A 22,085-nucleotide genomic window follows, 5' to 3' on the forward strand; every position below is an offset into this window, starting at 1 on the left:
TTTTCCTGTTCGATAGAGTTCGACTAGTCGATTTATCGAACAAACCAGAATATATACTCGATCATACAATTATTACGAAAAGGGAAATATTAGTAATATCGATACTATCGATTATTAGAACAATCGTAATCGAATCTGTCAAATTTCTTCAATTTAGATCTAGTAATTAAAAACTATTAAGTATACAAATCAAATTAATGCATTTTGTACTTGTATACTCTAGAGAAATTTTGTGCTAAACAAATTGATAGTGAAACTCCCTAGATTATTTAAAGTTATTTCATTTATTGAAATTTATTAATTTTAATAAATTGATGGATAATATATTTGTAAATAATTTTATTTACAGTTTTAATTTGAAAATTCTTCAGTATGTAGTTCTTATTGCATAGGGAATAATTATCATTTCAAACACATATCTACGAGTTATCATGGAGGTTTATCATACTACATCACAGTTTGGTATCAAACAGGTCGAAGTTAGTGGTATTTGATTCGTGGTCGCATAATCTTTCTTGTAAAATTGATAAACAATGCCAGAAAACGTGGTAAATATAACATTTATTTTTATAATTCTCTCTAGATTATTATTATTCAATACAGTAATGAATAAGCTTATTGTAATTTATTTAAAATTTTTCAAATGACGCTGTAGGTTATATTGTCGCGTCTATAGAAACAAAACACGATCTTATAAATCGTATACTTTTAATTGATTTAACAAATTTTATTTTCAATATCCTTTTTCAATATCCATAAAATACTCTGCGTTGATTTATAGCTAAATGGAGATCATGTTGATGTGAAGAATGTTAACTGTGAAACTCAAGAAAATGATGAAGAAACTAACGAAGTAGACGTACATTTTGAACCAATAATTTCTTTGCCATTAATAGAAGTATCTAATAATGAAGAAGATGAAGTTGAAATGATAAAAATGTAAATTCAAATGTCAAGAGTCATTAAAATATATATTATAAGTTTCTTATCTAATATTTGTGTATATTATTTTATTTGTAGGAGAGCAAAATTATATCGTTATGATTCTTCTAATAATCCAGCAGAGTGGAAAGAACGTGGTACTGGAGAGGTGAAGTTATTAAGACATAAAACAAAAAATACAGTAAGAGTTGTAATGCGTAGAGATAAAACACTTAAAATTTGTGCTAATCATTTTGTAACTCCTTGGATGGAATTGAAACCCAATTGTGGTAGTGATAGAGCATGGGTATGGAGTGTACTTGCTGACTATGCAGATGAACAACTTAAGCCAGAATTACTTGCTATAAGATTTGCAAATGCAGAAAGTAAATATATTATTAATGAGCAAATGTACAATGTGGATAAAATTTAAAATATCAATTATTAATATAATTGTTATTGATATTTTTTGCTATAGATGCAACTGTTTGGAAAGAAGCTTTTGAGAAGGCAAAGAAGATAGTGGGCTCTGAGTGTGAAATATATGCTGGCAAAAATAACACTGAAGAAAAACATGTTGAGAGTGATAGTGAACCTTCTAGTGATGTAAGTTATAGTGAAAGTACTGATAATGAAGAACAAGCTAACAAATTGACAGAAGGAGATTTAAAAGTTGAGAGTAATGAAACTGAAAAAGTGGAACCCTCTGAAAAACAAATAAAAGATGGGGAAACTATGGAAAAAGTAGCTAAAGAACTTGAACAATTGCAAGTTAAGGGTGTGGAGGAAAAGAAGTAAAAATCTATATCTCTATGAATTAGAAATGCTAACTATAAGTGCACATTCCAATATAAACATACATGCATGCATATGCTTAAATATTTGATCATTGAATTTAATGTAGGAAAATATTTTAACAACGACGTTAATAGACAGGTTGAACAAATTTTCAATTTATAAATAAGACGATATTTATACGATCGTTATATGTTATAAGTGATTTCTTAATGAAGGATATTTTAGCATTTATACTATGATGAACAAATTGACATATGTTAAATTCATCAGAAATAAGAAATTAAAAAGTAGGACAACTATTTAATCTTGAATATGCGAGAATTTATATAATTTGAAATGTTATTCAATTTTTAAAAATACTACTTATATGTTTTTATATATTTTGGTGTGTAATAATATTAAAATTTTAGTATTTATGGGAACATTATTTCTAAAAAAATTTGGAACTGATCTTTTAAATATTTTATTTCTTTTAAACGTTTTCTTCAATCTTTTCACATTTATATAAATTGCAGTCTGAAATATTGGAATGTATGCAGTACAGACTAATACCTGTATCGTTTTAAGTTATAAAAAATGAGCTGTAAGATATTGGACTTAAAACGATCAGTGGATATTTGATTTTAATATGACACTATTTTTACAAAAGTATACATAACAAAATTTATAATACTGTACGATGGTAATTTTTCATAATTCGTCTCTGTATAAGAAAGAATGGAGGATATTACGTTTTTCTTCCATTGTGCGTTTCTTTTCATTTGATAATTTCCCTTTCAATATGCCCTCTATTCTAGTTTGTTCTGTTTGAACAAAAACGTCTCCTCTTTCTAGTATTCTTTCCATAGTTTTAACATAAACTTTTGCGGCAGCGCGTTGCGTTTCAGGTAGTGTTCCTTCAAAGACTTTAGCTTTGTTTAATATCTCCTATGAAATAAAAAATAATTATAATTGCATACTTTTATAATAATTTTATAAATTATGTTATTTATGTAATATTACCTTTCTTTCCGTTTCTCCGCTGGTCCTGAATTCCTCTGCAAGTCTATCTAATTGTTCCACACAACCAGGGAGACCAAGATATATTCCAGACTTCATTTTAATAAATCGCTTAATACTATCCGCGGTAAAATCAGTTTCTTTTTCTGCAACGAATGGAATTGGTTCTGTTTTTCCTTGAAGAAATAAAAGAACAGCGGGAAATGTTTTGGACTTTATTTTATAGCGAGCGGCAAGATCAGAATTATCTTTATTGCCATAATCCTTCACTCTCACTTCAGCAACCAATAGATCATGAGAATCTTTCGTCCCTGCAGCTATTTGCGCGTACTGTTCGTGTTTCTCTCCATACGGAAATGCCACATCGAATTTAACAATTGCCGCTTTGAATTTCGGTATCACCTATGTCACAAATACTTTATTTACTATACGAGCATGGAATATTTTTTATAAATATCTCAATATAATAAGATATAAAATATCGTTTGCATAATAGTATATCTAAATCAATATGAGATTCGTAAAAAGCAAACGGTTTCTGGTAATCGAAATAGTAATACTTATTAGTTCATTTGCTTTAAATAAGATACTAAATAATAATATATTAAAATACACTTATTATTTCTATGTTGATTCATTTATAGATATTATATTTTTACTTCATAAATTTTTTTGTTCTCTAATGTAACTAAGCGTCCTGTAACTATGGGAACAAATGGTCTAATCAACAAGGTAAAAAAAACAAAAGAATCTAGTAAGTTGATTTTGTTCATTTTCGAACAACTACTGGGTATATCTTACTTGAAATAAATGTAATTCAACAAATAAAATGAGTAATTCTTCCAAGAAACGTACATTTAAAGAGATTAAGGTACCTTGTCAAAGGAATAAGAATCCAAAGAAACACATCCTTTGCAATCTTCGGCAGCTGCAATTCCGATAACAAGAAGTACTACAATTGACGGAAGCATGTTATAACTGATGGGAGACTATAACTTTTTAAACGTCTTTTTCGCTTAAGGACCGGCAACTTAATGGTCAGAATTCCTTGGCTTTAATGCGATACGTCTTGTGTATTAGTCAGTTCTTTGATTATTGTATGTTTTGATAAGGTTACCAGCCAATTATACGTAAACGTAACTAAAAGAAGAGATGCGCTTTTTATCACTTAAAAAAAGTAGATTCGTTATAGAGAGCTTTTTCCCTAGTTAACGTTCAAAACTAACCTCAAATACTAGAGCACGAATACGGCTTGATAAAATACAGGTAAAGAAGCAGATACGGCGCTTTGCCGTCGTCGAATCAGAGAAGGACACGAAACCGCGCGTTACAGGATGTACCTACGTCATGTCAGGGAACGTAATCGCAACTTGTGATAATTTATATTTACACGATATTTTGACAATTTTCTATACAAAAAAATAGAATGTAAGAGATCTGCTCTTTCATCTTAATACGTATTACATATTTGTTAGTGAATGATTTAATTTGCACTTTTAATACAAATGATATTTTAATTGTCTGTTAACCCCTATTTATTTTGGTACCAAAAGGTATGATTTAATAATATTTATAATATTAATCGAACAATTTTAATTAACTTGTATGAAAGGACATAAAAGTAAATATAATATAAAGTTGTGTATCATACAATTATTTTTTTGTAATAACAGAATTTCGATTGTTTAATGTGAATTACACTTATACGAAATGCTAATCTAAAGTTTCCGGTAAAATTCGAAAAGAACTATTAGAATCGTATCAACTCTCTCATAGGTTTCTGATGTTGACTAAAATGAATAAAATAACTTTAGTCGTTAAAATCATAAAGATACAGATATCGAGTTCTATCGTATTAAGCACAGTGCTATTGACAGCTTTACATATTGTGCTAATACATGAAAAGAGATAAACGCTAAAACATGAGGAAGGAAGAGGAATGAAGGAAGGGCAGAATAAATTAGAATGAAAAGGTGAGTATAGAAAAATCGACAAAACCAGTAGAGCATACACTGAAAAGTTAATTGATAACTATATATCTACACGTCCATAAAGAAATACATAATTATGAATATTTCCATTGCAATAATAAATGCCAAATAATATCTATGAAGAAAGTTATTAGTACAATATAAAAGAGAATATTTCCATTATTATAGTACTTATTCGTAATAATACATTCGGTTATATATGATTAATCGTAGAAGCTCGTGTATTGATATAAGTATCATTCCGTAGAGTCGGACTAAAAAAGAGAAAAATGATTGATCTATATAAATGTTCCAGTTTTGCTGCCAAAGAAACAGAGAATCGTTCCACATTTGTAAAATGCACTTGTGAGATGCGCGATAACATTAATGTCAAAATATGCAGATATGTAGTGATCGACTGCTTAAAATATTATTTTCTCTGTAAAACTTTTTAAACAGTAAGACAATCATATTTAAGAAATGTGGTTTAGGTAGTTATTATTGATTGATATTGATTATTATCCTGATATCAATACATTATAATTAATTCAAGATCATTATACGAATTCTCAATAAAAACAGTGAAACATTTACAAAGGACCTTAAATAACATACATAAGTTTTGTCTCAGATACAAACTCGACCTCGTCTAATTGAAATAAAATCGCAGTATGCGATCGATTTGAGGTCAAATTACTCAATGAAGAAGTTTTGTCTCTGTATATCCGTCACAGAAGAGTGGAATCTGACGAAATACATTTGATTTGACGTCGTCATGGTGAATGTCTATAAAGAGAAGTAGAAAGAGCCGGCATTTGGTAGGCCACAAAGGCGTAGCCAAACGAAGAACTGAACGTATGGGGTGCAGAAGGAAGAGCGGGTAAGGGAGGGTGTTAGTCACTAGAAAACAGGTATCCGCCGTAGGCGTCGTACGTTCATTGATAAGCGTATAACGCCCCGTGCCTTAGACTCGTGACGTCACTCAATCGCACGGACGCCTGCGCTTTTGTCAGGGCCGTGCCTATCACGCGGTTCTTGCCCCTATACTTTTTTCTATTGAACATTAACTACGTAAGTCAAATTGCAACTTCTTGATGTAGTAAGATAGCTATTCGATATTTAAATATAAATACTAATATAGCTTCTTTCACTTGTAGTTTGCATATAGTTATTTATTACATAATTTTACGTGTGATTGCTATAGATTGCGAACGTATAATAATATGATTAATAATGTTCTATAAAATGTATAATGTGAATTTAATAAGCTTAAAACGATTACTACGTAACTTATATACATACAATGGCTTTCAGGAAGAATTCTTTCACGGTCCTATAACTGTTGGGAGTATCGTATTGGATTTCAAGAATGGAAAGAAATAGAAGGCAACAAATCTCAGTAATTATTGGCTTGCAAAATTCTCATGAATCTTGGCAATTCTCTGATGTTACGAATAGTCTAGTTTCTTCGTCTGGTTTCATTCGTATTAGATGATGCTTATGCCACTGAAAAATAAAACGAAATGAAAGGCAAGTAACATAGAATGACGAATGAAGAGAGAACATAGATTCAGAAAGGCGGAGTGTAGATGGATGTAAGCACACCGGGTAAATGGATGGAAAGAGAGAGAGAGAGAGAGAGAGAGAGAGAGAGAGAGAGAGAGAGAGAGAGAGAGAGAGAGAGAGAGAGAGAGAGAGAGAGAGAGAGAGAGAGAGAGAGAGAGAGAGAGAGAGAGAGAGAGAGAGAGAGAGAGAGAGAGAGAGAGAGAGAGAGAGAGAGAGAGAGAGAGAGAGAGAGAGAGAGAGAGAGAGAGAGAGAGAGAGAGAGAGAGAGAGAGAGAGAGAGAGAGAGAGAGAGAGAGAGAGAGAGAGAGAGAGAGAGAGAGAGAGAGAGAGAGAGAGAGAGAGAGAGAGAGAGAGAGAGAGAGAGAGAGAGAGAGAGAGAGAGAGAGAGAGAGAGAGAGAGAGAGAGAGAGAGAGAGAGAGAGAGAGAGAGAGAGAGAGAGAGAGTCAAAAGGGGAAGGAGCGACAAGGAAAGGAAGGGATGTAAAACGTAGAGAAGAAGAAAGATAAAGAAGGATAGTTGGAGTAAAAGGAGAGGGAAAGATCGGTGGATTGTCTCGCGCGTATTGATTGGTCTTTTGTGAAAGCTACACCCTCATGTAGCTACGAGACAAACCATTCTGTAAAGTCACTAGACTTCCAGGGTGTATCACACGTTTCCGAGTTGAGTCGTATGACGACTCTACGGCCATGTTTGATTTCTCTCGATTAAGATTACATTTTCCTAAATTGCATTCTGTTTGATGATCTTTAGCCGACCATCGATGCTATGTTATATCAATGTCTTCGAAGGAAACTGCTTTCTAGAAGATTGAGAAAGATGATGAAAGATGATGAAAGGAACAGTAGGTTAGGGTGCTATATTGGGGTAGGAATGACGTAAGCGATCGCTCGTGATCCCTAGCTGCGAAGGGGTTCTATATCGGTATCGATCGTAAAGTGACCCATATCTGGTGGTGACGGGAGTTCCTACCCCTGGCTGCTTTTCCAGCGACAGCACCCCTCGCTACCACCTCTCTCGCTCTTTCTCTCTTTTTCCCGGTCCTCTATCCCCTCTAAGTAACTGTACTCCCGCCAGAACCGTGTCTACCCCCACTTGTTTCCCCTTTCCTCCGGTGGACGAGCGAATATACCTCCTCCCCCGATTTCCAGCAGCCCTGCCGCCTGCCTTCCACGGCCGAGCAGATCTTGGGGCTTGTACGGGATGATAGCCGAGTGAAAAAGCTCGTGAGTCCCGTGAAGTTCGCTCATCAGCAGCAGCAGCCCTGGCCTGCCACAATCCCTTCGACTCGGTCATCGTAAGTGTCGTGCATCCCGTGAAAGAAACGAAACCAACATCGTGAACAAACCAATACGATAGATTGTGTAAGATTGAATTCTTGAATAGAAAGAAAAAAGAAAGGAAAAAGAAGTTCGTTAGCTTTGATTGAAAAATAAGGAGAGAAGGAGAGTAAGGGAGAGTGTGTGTGTGTATGAGAGAGAGAAAGAGAGAGAGGGAGAGAGAGAGAGAGAGAGAGAGAAAGAGAGAGAGGGTAGAATGAAAGGTATATATTTCTGATTGGAAGAAACGGAGAGAAATTTGTTACCGTGGTACATAAGTGCTCGTGTGCAACTATAAAAGTGTCAAAGCGGAACATTTCTTCGAGGTCTTATAAATGTGACTGAAAGAAAGATTTCACGCTCGAATCTTACACGAATTACCCGAGAACGCAAGGTAGAACATTTTTTCACGGTATCGTTGCAACATTCAGAAAAAAAATATCGTAACAAAATCAGAGTAAAGAAACGGGGAAAACGACCTAGTGAGGGAAGTAACGTAAGAACAGTGTCAGTGAGGAAATGGAGACGGCGATGGTGGCACGATTTTTCATCTGTATGATTGGTATCGCGAAGAAACGTATCGAAGGGCTCCGCTAGTTGTGTCGACGTCGCTGCTACTCGTGGTGATAGCAGTAGGCAGTTCATAGTGATAGTGGATGCTTTACGTATCGTCGTGCAGTGGTGTCCCGTGCGCACCGGGTGTATATGTATACTACGTACCATTGGTAGTGAGATCAATAAGCAGTGCCGTGCCACTCGACCCGTGCTCATAGACAGAAACTCATTCTGAATCTCTCCTTCCTTCTTTCCTGTATTTAACTATCACCCTCAACCTTTCCTTTTCCATCAACCAAATGTCGAGAGGTCACTTTCATTTGTTTCCTTTCTGAATTTTTTATCGTGTCTCAAGAAGCGTAAAACAAGTGTCTTTCCTTTGAAAGAACAAGCCATTGGTTCGCTCTTTCGATGTGTTACCGTATTATGTGTATCGGTGTCCATCCGTTTCTTTCTACCCTGTTTCTTTTGGTCTTCGCATATTTCAACTGCTTCTTTTTCTACACGTCCTCAGATTGATCTAAGGTAGCTTTCATATTCATTCCCTAACGCGTTACATTTTATATATTCCACTTCTCTTATTCGATAAATTTAGTTTTCTTACTTTTTTTTGCGTAACTTCTGCGCTTTACCCTTATCGTTTCTATTGGACTTGCGTATCATGAGCAAGCTGAAACATATTTCTTCTTGGATCAAGCGTTTTCATAAAATAACGTTCGTTCGCTTATAGTGTTTAGATATTTTTGATATTCTACTGGTCCTTCGTATTTTTTAAGTATATTTAATTAAATCGCTGTGATACACGTATCGCGTAGTGTTACATGGCAAAAATCGTAAAATAAAGCAGCAGGGACGTTCTTGAATTCGTTATAACTAGATGTCGGCCGCTATATCGTACGTCTTACTACTTGCGCCGAAAATTCTTTGCTGGATTAAAGTGTCCTGTCTGACCGTGATTGGATCGTTCGAGCGTGAAAAGAATTAATGAAATTATGAAAAGAAAGAACCGGTGAAATTGAGCTGTTCTCGTCGCATTGAGATCAAATAATTATCCAAGTAAAAGTTAGTTTTTATTGTCGAGGATAAACTGTTTTAAAAATTAATGCAGATTATTTTGTAGCTCGAGGAATAGAACCACGTTTAGACACTTCTATCTTTAACGGCACATGTTCTTGGTTGCACAACGAAAGACGGATATACGGTTGATTTTATTCGGTTATTGATTTAAAAGATAACGCAAATCGTATACGCTTTGGTTAAAATTGAACATATTGCAAGGTATAAATGATACGAAAAGAGATTAGAGCGATCGTCGCACACTGTGTTCGTTATTCCGTTTTTGTTCAACTGTAACGATAAACGATTTTAATTCTCCTTTAATTTACGACAGAACGTCTGGTCTTTTCACGTTTTATTTTCCATTTTAACGAGCTATTTGAAATTATTCATCGTACTATTAGTGGTTTTCCTTTTAGTTAACGATAATACTCAGTTATCCTGTCAGCAAAATTTAAGCTCCGTCCAACATACATATTTCCCGACAATGATGTAAGAAAGAAACCTATTAGATTACTTAAACGTAGTAGTTTCGAATGCAACAAATTGTTGATCGTTGGATATTTCAGTAATTTCAAGCGAAAAATATGAACACATTGTGCGGTCAATCGTAGAATTATAAAAAACAAAAATAACAAAAGGCAAATATCCGAGCGTGACAAAATTCATTAATAGTCGTGTTCAAAGAATCAAGTTCCGTTACAACTGGGAATACGATAATTGCATAGGCATGCACGAGTATAGTTTTTTTTCTCTCGAGTGCTTTCATGTCGAAAATAACTCGTCGGCTGATGAGATTTGATTCACGCGATTTCTACCTCGAAGAAATGTTTTTCTTGAAAAATTTCACGTTCACGTAAACGCGACATGCGACAGGCTATCGCGCGAGTATAATAATCAACGTATCGATAAATTTGATATAAATATCAACGATGTTTTCCGCGTTATTCGGCTCGAGCGTAAAGTAAACGAAACAAAGGGCAACTTTTGATCATATCGGGTATATTTCGATCGAAACATTCCGAAGAACCTGTTGCCAGTAATCCCGTTGATTGAATTTCTCCCATTTAGAGGCAGTGCTATCAGTAATTTGTAATTGAGCTCGCGCAACTGCAGTTTACACGCGTCGATCGTTTTTAAAGCTGTACGAATGAGGCGACAATTGGGTTTCACGCGCACCTTCCACGTGTCATTATCACGGAAATCGTTGCGACGTTATCGTTGTTCGTGTACCGAGCGCGGCGTATGTGGCATGTTGATTTCCGTTTAATCCTCTATATATCAGCTCGTAATATATTGCTGATTAATCGGATCTTTAACGAAAAAGAGAAATTACCGTAGAATAATGGTAGAAGGAAAGAAAGATAGTAGAATACGATGTGATCATTGTTGTCGCTATATACAGAGGGTTGAATGCGAAAAGTATCTTTTTTCATGATTATACGTGCGAGGAGAGTAACCGACTATTTTCAGTCGATTTACACTCGGGGTCTAAGGGTATCGTGGGAACACGATGAAAAAAGAATTCCTTTTCGCATCCAGAGAATTGTACGCCTAATCGTGGGATCGTCGTGTGCAGCCTGGCAGGCCCCGCAAAAGCCGCCAATTAATTAAGATAGCTCCTAGATACACGGTAGATCGATAGGGACTGGCCGTGATAAAGACGGGCGAGGGTTTCAGACTTCAGGGATGTTGCAGTGCTGTGGTGTTGGAGGTGGCGCTTCCACGGCACCTCAGGCTCCGCAGCTGCAGGATACCGGATCTGCTGTCGGGATTACCACCTCCACGAAAACCACCATCATGCAGGACGCAGTTCTTGAATCCATCCTCGAGGTAAATGTCGTCAACTTTCAAATTTTTTAATTTTTATTCCTTCCTACTTTTCTTCGAGACGCTCTTCATATATCACTTTTGATTTTTCTCAATTTTTATGAATTTTCTTTCGTTCGCAACGCTTAGCCATAACCACAGAGATACCATCGATTTAATCCTAACTCGAACTAAATTACGTTGTCTTGAAATTTATCGATAATCTGTTTATGAAAAAAAGAACGTTTCGTTTAGTATGAAGATCGAAACACAATCAAGTATTACGTATAAGAATAGTGGGCACGTAATAATCATATGCTGTAATAAGTATCACGTGATTACGATCGGTTTCGAGGGTCGACAGAAGCTTATCAACGAGGTGTTCGTCAGCCGATAAATACTGATGTCCTAAGCAAATTTTGAACGAAAAAGATTCGTTTTAATTAAAAGGTAACCCGCAATAGGGTTTTAATAATTCTCGCCACTCTCCTTCTTTCTTCTTCGGTTCGATCGTTTTTTAACATTAGATAGTCCTCGCTAGAACGAACAAACAAGTTTGCGTCGAGTAAGTTCGATTGTACCTGCCTTCCAGGCATTCAGAATACAAAGGCTCTTTTCGTTATTAATATCGCGCAGATGATTCTCGTTGTGCATCGTGTCTTTCAATCAAGCGTCCCTCCAGGTTATTAAAGGTGATTATCTACCTTCAACCATAAATATTAAGCGTAACTTGACGGTCAGATTTTTCAGATTTTTCAGATTTTTCAGAACTGATCTCTGTTGTGACAAAGTGGCACAAACGGACATCAATGTATTCTCTAACCGCTGGTGGACATCTATCATTTGCCATTTAGCTTACGAACTCGTTCACATTAAGAATTCTATATTTGTCTTGTTGTTTTGAGTTTCATTTAGTGTTAAAGAAAAGAATCTGTTTCGAGGAAGTTAATTATTCTTAATCATACCGATATGGTGTTTCTAGCAAATGCGTGAAACGGAAGCTCGAAAAGCGGATCTGGAGCGCCAACATGCAGAAGCACAGAATCAGCTACACGAAAAGATAGCAGGACGATATCAAGGCCCGGAATCGGTTGAAGCATTGCAATCAAAGATAAGGGAACTTGAAAAGAAGACGGAGTTACAGATGGTCAGGCACGAAGAATTGTCCTTGGAATTAACAAGCCTGAGACGTGCACGAAGCAGAGGACCTATGGTGGGTCACTCGACGGTCCCGACTACTTGGCCTCCGACTGGTTCTGAAATTGACAGAATAATAGCAAAGATAGAACAAGATAATAGGTGTGTTTCTTGATATTATACTTTACTAACCTTCCTGTCTTGAAACACGCTTTATATTTCACTTCTAAACGATCGATACCTTTCCATCGCTTTTTCGTAATGTCACTCGGTTATTGATTAATCTTATCTAATTTTTATCAACATAGTGCTAGTAGAATGATACACGATTTGGATCATACTCGAGGATCCGTTACTACGCAACAACCCTCAGTTACACAGGGTATTTTGCGATCTAGCTCGGAAAACCTTCCTAATCTCTGTCAACATCAGCATCCACCTCCACATGCTTTGAACCTAGGAATGCCAACACAGATGAGTCACGTATGTAAATAATCATTCGTTTTTATTTCGCTGTGAAGCTATTTCTCTTTATCTCTCTTTCTTGCTTGATCTCTTTGTCTTTGTTTCTTATAAAATGAAAACGCATCGATCGAGAATTTGGAACAGTATGCAGGTTCGCCTATGCCCTTAACGCCAATGATGCCAGGCTGTCCACCACTGACTCCGAACGGGCCGCCGTATCACTACAGCGAAGCAATTCCACCAGCACCGTCGCTCTCCACTAGTCAATCGCAACCTGTTTTTCAACAAAAGATGCAACAGTATCAACAACCGCAACAGACACATACCGAGTTACAGAGCTCTCATTCTCAAAGTGTTCTGCAGGCACAGCAGAAGCAACAAACGCACACCCATTATACGAGTAATCAGTATCAGGAGAGTTATCCGCATACGCAAACCTATCAGCAGCCGCTCCAGCAGCAACAACAGCAACAGCCACAACATTCGGCCTCTACAACGTACCTGACGTCATCGAGCCAAAGCATATTACCTCATTATTCCCAGCCCACACAGACCGCCCAAAGTTTTCAATTGAATGGAAGTCAACAGGTACGAATGAATTCATCCCATTCTATGGTATTTAAAATTATGTTTTAAGTATAATCGCAAATTTTAATTTATGAATTAACATTAATCTGTATGTGTAGGCAACGACATATCCAAGTTTGTCCATTACGTCGCATCCAAACGGAACCTATAGTACAGGGGCGAGTAGCTTTAGTACTCAACTACCGCATCACAACTTTTCCGTTCCGCAGACAAGTATCCCACAAACTACGTTATCCTCGTTGCCACCCTATTCGACATCTTCCTTTCACTCTACTTTGGGTGCACTTACCAGTGTACCTCAAACCGCTCTTTCCTTTTCGAGCGTACCGAGCAGTTTCGTCACTAGTGGATCGACCTATTCCACCGTCGGGACCAATGCTTTTGGCACGTCAGGCGTAAGCTCAGGTATAAATCAGGGTCTCAAAGATTTTCCATTGAAAAAATGTCTCCTTTCATTATATAAAATTATTTCTTTCCTTTTTTTTGTAGGAACCACATCGACAGGCTTATTACAGGCGATAAGCGATCCTCTTCAAGCAATGCAGCAACTATCTGCTCAGTCTCAAGTCAATCAACTTCAACAGCAAGCTATCATCCAGCAGATTCAGCAAAGTTTACGCGCCAGTTCGCCGACAGCACCTGCTACGACGGGTCATCATTTCCTTGGTTCAAGGCAGATGCCAAAGATACCCAGTAGTATACTTCCCAATCCCTTGGATCGACTGACCAATGACAATATTGTAACAGAGGGTCAAGTGGACATGCTGGATATACCCGGCAAAGGCAGATGTTACGTCTATATTGCTCGTTTTACATACGAGCCGTTTCAGCACTCGCCAAACGAAAATCCAGAAGCGGAGTTGCCTGTTCAGGGAGGCGATTATCTTCTTGTTTGGGGACAACCGGACGAAGATGGTTTTCTCGATGCAGAAACTCTTGACGGTAGACGTGGTCTCGTTCCAGCTAATTTCGTCCAAAAATTAATCGGCGATGACCTATTAGAATTTCATCAAGCCGTTCTTGGCCTCAGAGACGTTGATGATTCTGCTTCGACTAATATTCCCCAAGTGAGCAATGTAAGATTATTACGACAAATGTTACGTATATTTCCTTTACGAGGCATTGCTAATTGAGATTTTTGTTTGTTTTTTAGTGTTATCTCCAGGATATTGATCTGGAGTTAGCGGCTTTAGAAGAAGGAAATCGAAATCGACAAGCTGAACTATCTGCTTACGCGGAGCTTGATAATATAGCAGAAGAAGACGAACAAGAGCCACCAGGTTAGTACGTTTTCGTATTATCTATTGGATCTTTCATTATAAAGCATGTAGATCGTGATGAACTAGGTGTACATGTGTAACTGCAACTAGAAATAGCGTGAAAATTATGGATATGTGATCCTCTTTGAGGAATATTGGTGTGCATAGTTGTGTTGTAATTGAATTTAAGTGATAGATATTAGACTGATGTTTCTTAACGAATTCAAAGTATTAAATATTAGAGAAGTTGAAAAATCCTTATGCTTGCGTGAATATTTCATTAGAAAATTATTTCAAATGTATAGTTAGCGACTTTTAATTTGAAAATTAATATGTTGATCAATGTCAAACTTATGATGACGTTATAGTATTGCGCTTTCCTGTTCCAACATACCTTCATCAGACAGCTCTTTGAAATACGTAGTATGTTTCTTCTCATAACACTAACACTCTCTTTGATTCAACAAGGTATATGTATATTCGCAACAATACATATCTTTTAATTACGCTTGTCCCTCAAAATGAGGAAAGCTTAATTGCGTATGTGTAGAATACCAATTTTTTCCATATTTAACTAATTTTTGTTATTTAACGGTTTTCTTTGAATGTAGAATAAATGCATGTTATTTAATTGTTGTAGCAGTTAAAGAATGGTTTCTTCTGTTTGAGAGCAGAGGTAAATGATTGGTGATCAACATAAACGGAATCTTGTACTGTGTTGAGTATTATATGGATGGTCTTAGGTTGGCTTAGAGAATTAGATAGTGAAAGATTTTTAGCTACAGCTAGGCTTGTCTTGTCTTTTTTTCCTGAAGAAGTCTACCTGTTTTCGGACCTAGTTCCGGCGCCGCAGCACCTTACACTCGAGCGCCAATTGAACAAGAGCGTCTTAATTGGTTGGACGGCACCAGAAAATACTCATCAGTTGGAGTCCTATCACGTCTACGTGGATGGAGTGTTGAAGGTTACTGTGAAAGCAACTGAGAGGACCAGAGCATTGGTTGAGGGAGTTGATTCCACCAGGGTTCGTAAGGATAAATTTTTCTCCAGTAGAATAGCGTGCACTTTGCAAAATTTCAATATTATTAAATTCTACAGAAACCAAAGATCAACCACTTTTATAATAGAGTACAAAGTATCTCTTGTTAATTGGTACTGTTGAATTTCACGAGGTTTCGTGAAATTTTTTGCATAACGATGTATATAAATAAACGTAGGAGCTTGTCAAGTTATTCGACTTCGTTTGATTGTTAATTTAGCCACACAGGATAAGCGTGCGATCAGTGACGCATTCACGAAGAACGTCTCGCGATGCCGCTTGCACAATGGTGATCGGTAAGGATGTAGCCTTGGGTCCAACCGCTGTCAAGGCGTCGAATGTAACCGCCACCAGTGCTGTCATATCGTGGATGCCGAGCAATAGTAATCATCAACACGTGGTTTGCGTGAATAACGTCGAAGTTAGGACGGTGAAGCCTGGTGTTTACAGACACACAATTACTGGTTTAGCACCCTCGACAATCTATAGGGTGACTGTTAAAGCGAAAAACCTGAGAGCGACACACTTCGAGGACCAAAACACTCAAGCGGCAAATAATTTAGCATGTCACGTCCATTTCAAAACGTTGCCCAAAGGATTACCTGATCCTCCGGTCGATATCCAGGTTAATAATTGTTCCAATGTATTCCATTGTCATAATCGTTATGATATTTAATGAATAATCGTATGATATTTACGATAGGTGGAGGCTGGACCGCAGGACGGCACTTTGCTAGTGACCTGGCAGCCTGTTGCCCTAAACGGTTCGGCCGTCACCGGTTACGCGGTGTATGCCGATGGAAAAAAGGTCACCGACGTAGACAGCCCCACTGGTGACCACGCTCTGGTGGACATACATAAGCTTATGGGCTTGAACCCAAAGCACATCACAGTTAGGACAAAAAGCAGGGAAAGTCAATCGGGCGATAGCTGTGCTACTGCCATTCCTTGTAGCGTTCTTCGTGGCGGGACCGCGACTCATTTGCAACATGGATCTACGCACATGCAAGACCAAGGACAACCTCAGCCTTCTGGTACCGGGCAAGTGGACGACCCGAATAGACATCGTATGGGAGTTGTAGGTCAGAGATATCCATCGACTCCTGTACCATCTCACATAAGGCGACACGGCAATACTAGAGTTGACTCTCACGGCCAAGTTATCATCGAGACTGACGAAAATTTATCCGATAAAGAAATTTATCCTGGACAGAGCATGTCCCAGATGGGTAAGAGTCCTTAGATAAATCAAACTAGTTTCCATATCCTTAGTAATTTTTTTCAAAATATTTTAGATATCGCAATGAAATACTATTTATTCAAAATGATCGATTGAAATTTTTGAAATTTTGCACGTATTCCCTACTGTCGCTTAGGAGTTCCAGAGATCACCAAAGATTCGGCAAGCGAAGCGAATTACAGCGAGGAAGATGATCCGTCACGCAGAGGTAGAGGAATGCCACTGCATCATGGCAGCCAACATCGATACGGATCACAAATGGGACAGCAAGGACTTCCTGGGACACATCGACCCGGAAGAATGGGTGGTCCTGCTGGTAGACCTCAAGATCCTTACTATGAACACTCGACACAAGGTTCGAATACAGTTACGCTTAAACGTATTGATCTACTAACAATGTGTTACATGTTAACTCTATTTTGCATTTTTTACTCTCATAGGAAGTCAGAGAGGTAGGACTTCTAGTTACCGTGGAAGGGGGATGCAAGCTCAAGGTGGTGCCAGTCATCCATCGAGCAGTGCACAACAAATGAACAAGAGAACACGCTGGTTTGTTGCTCTATTCGATTATGACCCGAAAAGAATGTCACCCAATCCAGACGCATGCGAAGAAGAATTGCCATTCTCTGAAGGCGATACGATTAAGGTCTTTATCAATAGATTTTTTGATTGTCTGTCACGTAATTCATGAAATGTTAACTTGTAAATTAATTTGGTAGGTTTACGGTGAAAAAGACGCGGATGGATTTTATTGGGGAGAATGTCATGGTAGACGAGGATACGTTCCTTACAACATGGTTGAAGAAATTAAAGATCCGAACCAGCCAGGACAGGGACAGTCAGGAAGGAGAGGAAGATGGGGAGATATCTACGCTAGCATGCCTGTAAAGAAAATGATAGCGCTATACGATTATGACCCTCACGAATTATCTCCCAATGTTGATTCCGTAAGTTCTCTAACAAGCAAAATTTCTATCCTTTTATATAGGAACGTATATAAGCTAAATTTATACTTACACACTTTAACATATTTCGATTCCATAGCAAGTGGAACTGGCATTTCAAACTGGGAATGAAATTTATGTCTATGGTGATTTGGACGATGATGGATTTTATATGGGTGAATTAAATGGTGTGCGTGGCCTAGTACCGAGCAATTTCCTCACTGAAGCGCCTGATCAGCCGTCACAAGGACAACTTCCTCCAGGAAACAGAAGACCTCCTGGTCAAAGTCAAGGACCCGGAGTAAGAGGACCGCCTCCTCCGCCTCGAGAACCTCCTCCTACTGGTCATCGACGAGGCAAAGGTAAAAACTTGAAATTAATTGCCATTCGATCTTTTATTCACTACGATGCCGCGAATTATGGTACAAATAGCTCCTCAAGCCAAGTACACAAAGTAGCTGGAACTTTTACCATTATTCTTCAACTTTGCGAAGCGAAATAAAGCTAAATTTGAAATGACAGAGTAAGCAAGCAGCAGAAAACCGAACGCAGTGATAATCAAGATCGAGACTGAGAATGATTTCTACGAAGATAAAAAACACTGGCTCGAGGGGTTGAAAATAAATTCACACTGGCGCCATGTATTCGACCGACATGAGTTAATCTGCTTGAATTGCCAAACGATGATGCGTACGATAATAGTTGCTTTTAAAATGGAAGAAAAGAAGAAAGAAAAAGAGAAAGCTGGAAAACAACTGGACGTCAGTGTGAATAAAAAAATAAAAAAATAAATAAATAAAAAATACAAACAGCAAGCAACACAAGACACGAAACTAGATGTGCCAGACGACAGGCAGAAGGGTTACACAAGTTTATAATTGAGCCATCTAGCAAGGCCCGATCGTCGTTAATCGATGCAGAGCTTACATTTTTAGGGGCGTACCTATCTTGCAAAATTACCGAGAGATTGCAATAGAGGGTAAAGCAACGTGTCAACTATTTCGATAAGGCATTCGAGTAAGTCACCCGGTGCGTTTCTTCTCAGGAGATTATTTTAAAATAGCATTCTGATAGCAAGTTTCTAGGAATTCGTTCGAAATTATCACAATATGAACGTCCGATAACGAGATTAATGTGCCCGCGCAATGTGTGAAAGCTATTTTGTATTTGCAAATTTTTTTAGGAACACGTGTATTGCCATATGCAAAACGATTTTCTATATCTCTACCTATCTATCTATTTAGCTATCTATCTTATCTATCTAATATATTGTATATATATGAATATATATATACAATAAAACACTAAGCTGCTTTCAGTGTTTTCTATTAGATACAAATGCATAAATATGTATTTGTATCTACGTATGTATTATATTCGTACTTTTTCTTTCGAGCACTTTTCGGCTCTGTTACTTTTTTACGTGCCTATCTTTTTCCTCTATATAACATATATATATACGTGTTATATTTACACTGTATACATATACATATACATATATATACATATGCATGTGTGTAAGAAAATATATATGTATATATGTATATATATGTATATAACTATATTGCGTGTATTCTATATAATGACATACTATGTTTCTGTGTGCCTGAACTGGTCGATGGTCGTCGTGTCACATGATTGTCGTTCGTGTCGTGTTGTCATGCTGGCCATTTAGACATTGAAGCAATTTACTCTTTCTGATGACTCATTTCGAGTTATTAATACGATGTTCTCTATCAGATTTCGTGTCTTGAACTATAAAGAATAAAGTCGCGAGAAAAATTTAACTATATGCGCAAGTCCAGGTTTTGCCGAGTAATCTAGAACTTTACTTTTTAAGATGTTGGAAGTAAAACATTTAAAAAAGTAAAGAGATACCGAAAGTTGAGATAAAAAATGTAAAAAGGTCTGATATTAAATGAGTAGAAACAAGAAATAGGAACATAGAAGGGAAAAAAGTACAATTTCATTAGAACGAAGAAATTATTACTTGGCATACTCGACAGCGCGTCTAAATGTCCATCTAGAAAGGATAAATGCGCCATGAATGACAACACGGTCTTGTTCTCTTCTCTGTTGCTAGATGCCTGCATTGTGCCTGTGTCTGTCCCTGTCTGTCACTTAGACTCTAGACAACAACAACAACAACAACAACCACCATCACTAATGAACAACCAACAACATCAACTCCAACATCAACAAAACAATCCACCGCATCTAGCGTACCAACAAGCGAATCACCACAGCTACACGACTGTAACCACGTCCAATCAACATGGGCCCACACCTATGGGTGCCCATCAGCAAGGCCCCGTACCACCCCACCTTCAACAGCAGGTGAGTCCACTGCTCTATCCAGAAGTTTTCACTTTTGCTTCTCTGCGTGCTTTCTATCTTCTCGCTGCAAAACTTGTACAATTGTTCAACTATATTTCTTTCGTTAGTTTCTCCGAATTCACCGTCACGCTTTAGTTTCTAGTTAGATACTTTTCTAAGTTTTTTTTTTGTTATCGTTCCTCTTTCATTTATGGAAGGATACCCAAAGAATGATAATCGAGTCCGATGGCTTTGACAATTTAAGGATTGAAAAATATTTTCAGTGACTCAGGTATGTTTTTGGAAGTTCTAAACGATCGATGAATTAACAGTATTAACTGATATTGAATATTTTTTGACACGAATATTCGATATTTGTGATATGATATATTGTTAGAAGGCCACGTAAAATTTACCTAGTGTATTTATACAAGACGTTGATGGAAATTACTTCCTGCAATTATTATCATACGCTGATCGATTTCGTACAGTGTTGAAATAGCAATTGCTTCTAACAGTAATAGATCGAGAAATTTTACAATTATACGAGAGGAAAAATTGTAAAATTTTCATTAAGAAAGCAGCATTCAAAGACACGAGCTATTCGTATCTAACATCTATTTGGCATGGAATTGCATTTGATAGACTTGTATCTAAGAAGTACGATATTTCAATTTTACTACTAACACTTTCGAATAAATATTAACAAAGGAAATTTCTAATACACTTTATTAACAATACTTGCGGTAAAAGAACCGTGGTATGTACAGCTTGTCATTAAATGCTTCTAATTAATAGCCGTCTAAGCATTAAGCATGTATAATAGCCGATACGTAAGTTGCACGAATACGCAGTAATCATGCTTTTTTAGTAACTGAAAACACTATATTTTCCTGGTGTTCAGCTATTCCTCTCTTCCTTTTTCTACGTTTGTCATTTTTCATCTCAGCTCCTGTTCTGTACGATTCCATTTAGTGTATTTTTCCATTTTCTAACAGTTGCGTAAAGTTTGAGCGCCACACAGGTCAACATATCGTCACACTGATCGAAAATAACGACGTTATAAATTAGTTAGTTTATAAAGCGAAACGAACCACTTAATTTTGTTTCGAATATTACGTCCTAATAAGCACATGTTAAAATACCTTTTCACATTATCGCCCCCTCATCTAGGTAACGATAAATCAGCATATTAGTACAAATGCATTACTTCTCATAGAACATCGTAAGGTAGCTGCGATATAGTAGGGAAAAAGCGAGACATCATTGTAATGTGCAACGAGACGATAAATAATTAATGTTCGATTAGATCGAAGTTCAGCGGCATCATAAAGGAATCTATTTCTGTAGAATAAAAATATGTTTCTGAACTTTTCAGGGTACCAAGCACTCGAAACGAATACTACAATTAAACGAAACGAAATTAAACTTGCTGCTGCAGATTGTTTGAAAACCTATACGAACAAGTCTATAGAGAACGAAGATACAAGCGAGCATCTTTGTAGTTTATTTAATTAATTTATGTCGCTTCAATTTCTAGGGGAAGGGGAGGGGAGGCGCGATCAATCGTGGTAGTAATGTGCCAGGAGGTATGCAGGGCCTTGGTCAGCAAGATTATCAGCAACAGAATCAACCGTACCAGCAGCAACAGCAGAATCCGCAGAACCAAAATTATCAACCACAGAATCAAGGTTATCAACAACAGGGTGCAGGATTCGGTCCCCAAGGCCAACAATTCCAGCAGCAACAGCCTCAGCAGCAGCAACAACAACAACCGAATCAGCCGTATTCGCAACAGAACCAAGGTTCCTCTATGCAAGGCAATCAGGGCACGAGTAAGCCGATGAGAGGAATACCAACGGTGTTACCGACGCCTCAAGCGAAGGCGCAACCGAATACTACACAAGGCCAACAACAGCAACAACAGCAGCAACAGCAGCAGAGTACAGGGCCGAATCTGATGCAAAAATTCACGGAGATGGCCGGTGCGAGCGCTGGCGGCGATATCCTGTCGAAAGGGAAAGAACTGATTTTCATGAAGTTCGGACTAGGCAAGTGAGTTATTACCCTGCTCGTGTCGCCAGCTCCGCTTCTTCTCCATTTCTG

General features: G+C 37.5%; 3 protein-coding genes across 4 annotated transcripts in view; 2 read left to right on the plus strand and 1 right to left on the minus strand.

Moving 5' to 3' along the window:
- Window positions 1-396: 396 nt before the first annotated feature.
- LOC100741192 (ran-specific GTPase-activating protein) lies at window positions 397-2,462 on the plus strand. The gene is made up of 4 exons (XM_003490686.4): window positions 397-548; window positions 782-939; window positions 1,021-1,307; window positions 1,400-2,462. Exons 1-4 carry the CDS (start codon window positions 534-536, stop codon window positions 1,717-1,719), a joined length of 780 nt encoding a protein of 259 aa, XP_003490734.1. The 5' UTR covers window positions 397-533; the 3' UTR covers window positions 1,720-2,462.
- Window positions 2,170-4,073, minus strand: LOC100741311 (endoplasmic reticulum resident protein 29). 2 transcript variants are annotated; one of them, XM_012387336.3, is made up of 4 exons: window positions 3,945-4,073; window positions 3,594-3,858; window positions 2,722-3,120; window positions 2,170-2,646 (listed from the first exon to the last, which is right to left on the minus strand). In XM_012387336.3, exons 2-4 carry the CDS (start codon window positions 3,687-3,689, stop codon window positions 2,410-2,412), a joined length of 732 nt encoding a protein of 243 aa, XP_012242759.1. In that variant the 5' UTR covers window positions 3,690-3,858; window positions 3,945-4,073; the 3' UTR covers window positions 2,170-2,409. The 2 variants fall into 2 exon arrangements, with proteins under 2 accessions (XP_012242759.1, XP_003490735.1); XM_003490687.3 differs by having other exon boundaries at window positions 3,594-4,011.
- Window positions 4,074-10,871: 6,798 nt separating this feature from the next.
- The window catches only part of LOC100741433, a gene marked incomplete in the record, with an annotated part of 16,674 nt that continues 5,460 nt past the window's right edge, over window positions 10,872-22,085 (plus strand). The window contains 16 exon segments of the mRNA XM_033321561.1: window positions 10,872-11,015; window positions 11,974-12,290; window positions 12,437-12,611; window positions 12,738-13,181; window positions 13,280-13,586; window positions 13,671-14,257; window positions 14,335-14,461; window positions 15,256-15,464; window positions 15,700-16,104; window positions 16,183-16,708; window positions 16,856-17,074; window positions 17,160-17,365; window positions 17,439-17,666; window positions 17,764-18,025; window positions 19,747-20,000; window positions 21,520-22,085. Coding sequence (XP_033177452.1) covers window positions 10,872-11,015; window positions 11,974-12,290; window positions 12,437-12,611; window positions 12,738-13,181; window positions 13,280-13,586; window positions 13,671-14,257; window positions 14,335-14,461; window positions 15,256-15,464; window positions 15,700-16,104; window positions 16,183-16,708; window positions 16,856-17,074; window positions 17,160-17,365; window positions 17,439-17,666; window positions 17,764-18,025; window positions 19,747-20,000; window positions 21,520-22,038 — 4,929 coding nt within the window.

Source organism: Bombus impatiens, unplaced genomic scaffold, assembly GCF_000188095.3.
Source record: "Bombus impatiens unplaced genomic scaffold, BIMP_2.2 scf_0463, whole genome shotgun sequence".
Lineage (NCBI taxonomy): Eukaryota > Metazoa > Arthropoda > Insecta > Hymenoptera > Apidae > Bombus > Bombus impatiens.

Coding starts and splice junctions, on each gene's coding strand:
- LOC100741192 (XM_003490686.4), top strand. Junction 940..1,020: donor GAAGTTGAAATGATAAAAAT/GTAAATTCAAAT, acceptor TTTTATTTGTAG/GAGAGCAAAATTATATCGTT. Junction 1,308..1,399: donor AAGATTTGCAAATGCAGAAA/GTAAATATATTA, acceptor TTTTTGCTATAG/ATGCAACTGTTTGGAAAGAA.
- LOC100741311 (XM_012387336.3), bottom strand. CDS start 3,689: ATGCTTCCGTCAATTGTAGTACTTCTTGTTATCGGAATTGCAGCTGCC. Junction 3,121..3,593: donor ATTCTTATTCCTTTGACAAG/GTACCTTAATCT, acceptor TTTGTGACATAG/GTGATACCGAAATTCAAAGC. Junction 2,647..2,721: donor GCGGAGAAACGGAAAGAAAG/GTAATATTACAT, acceptor TTTATTTCATAG/GAGATATTAAACAAAGCTAA.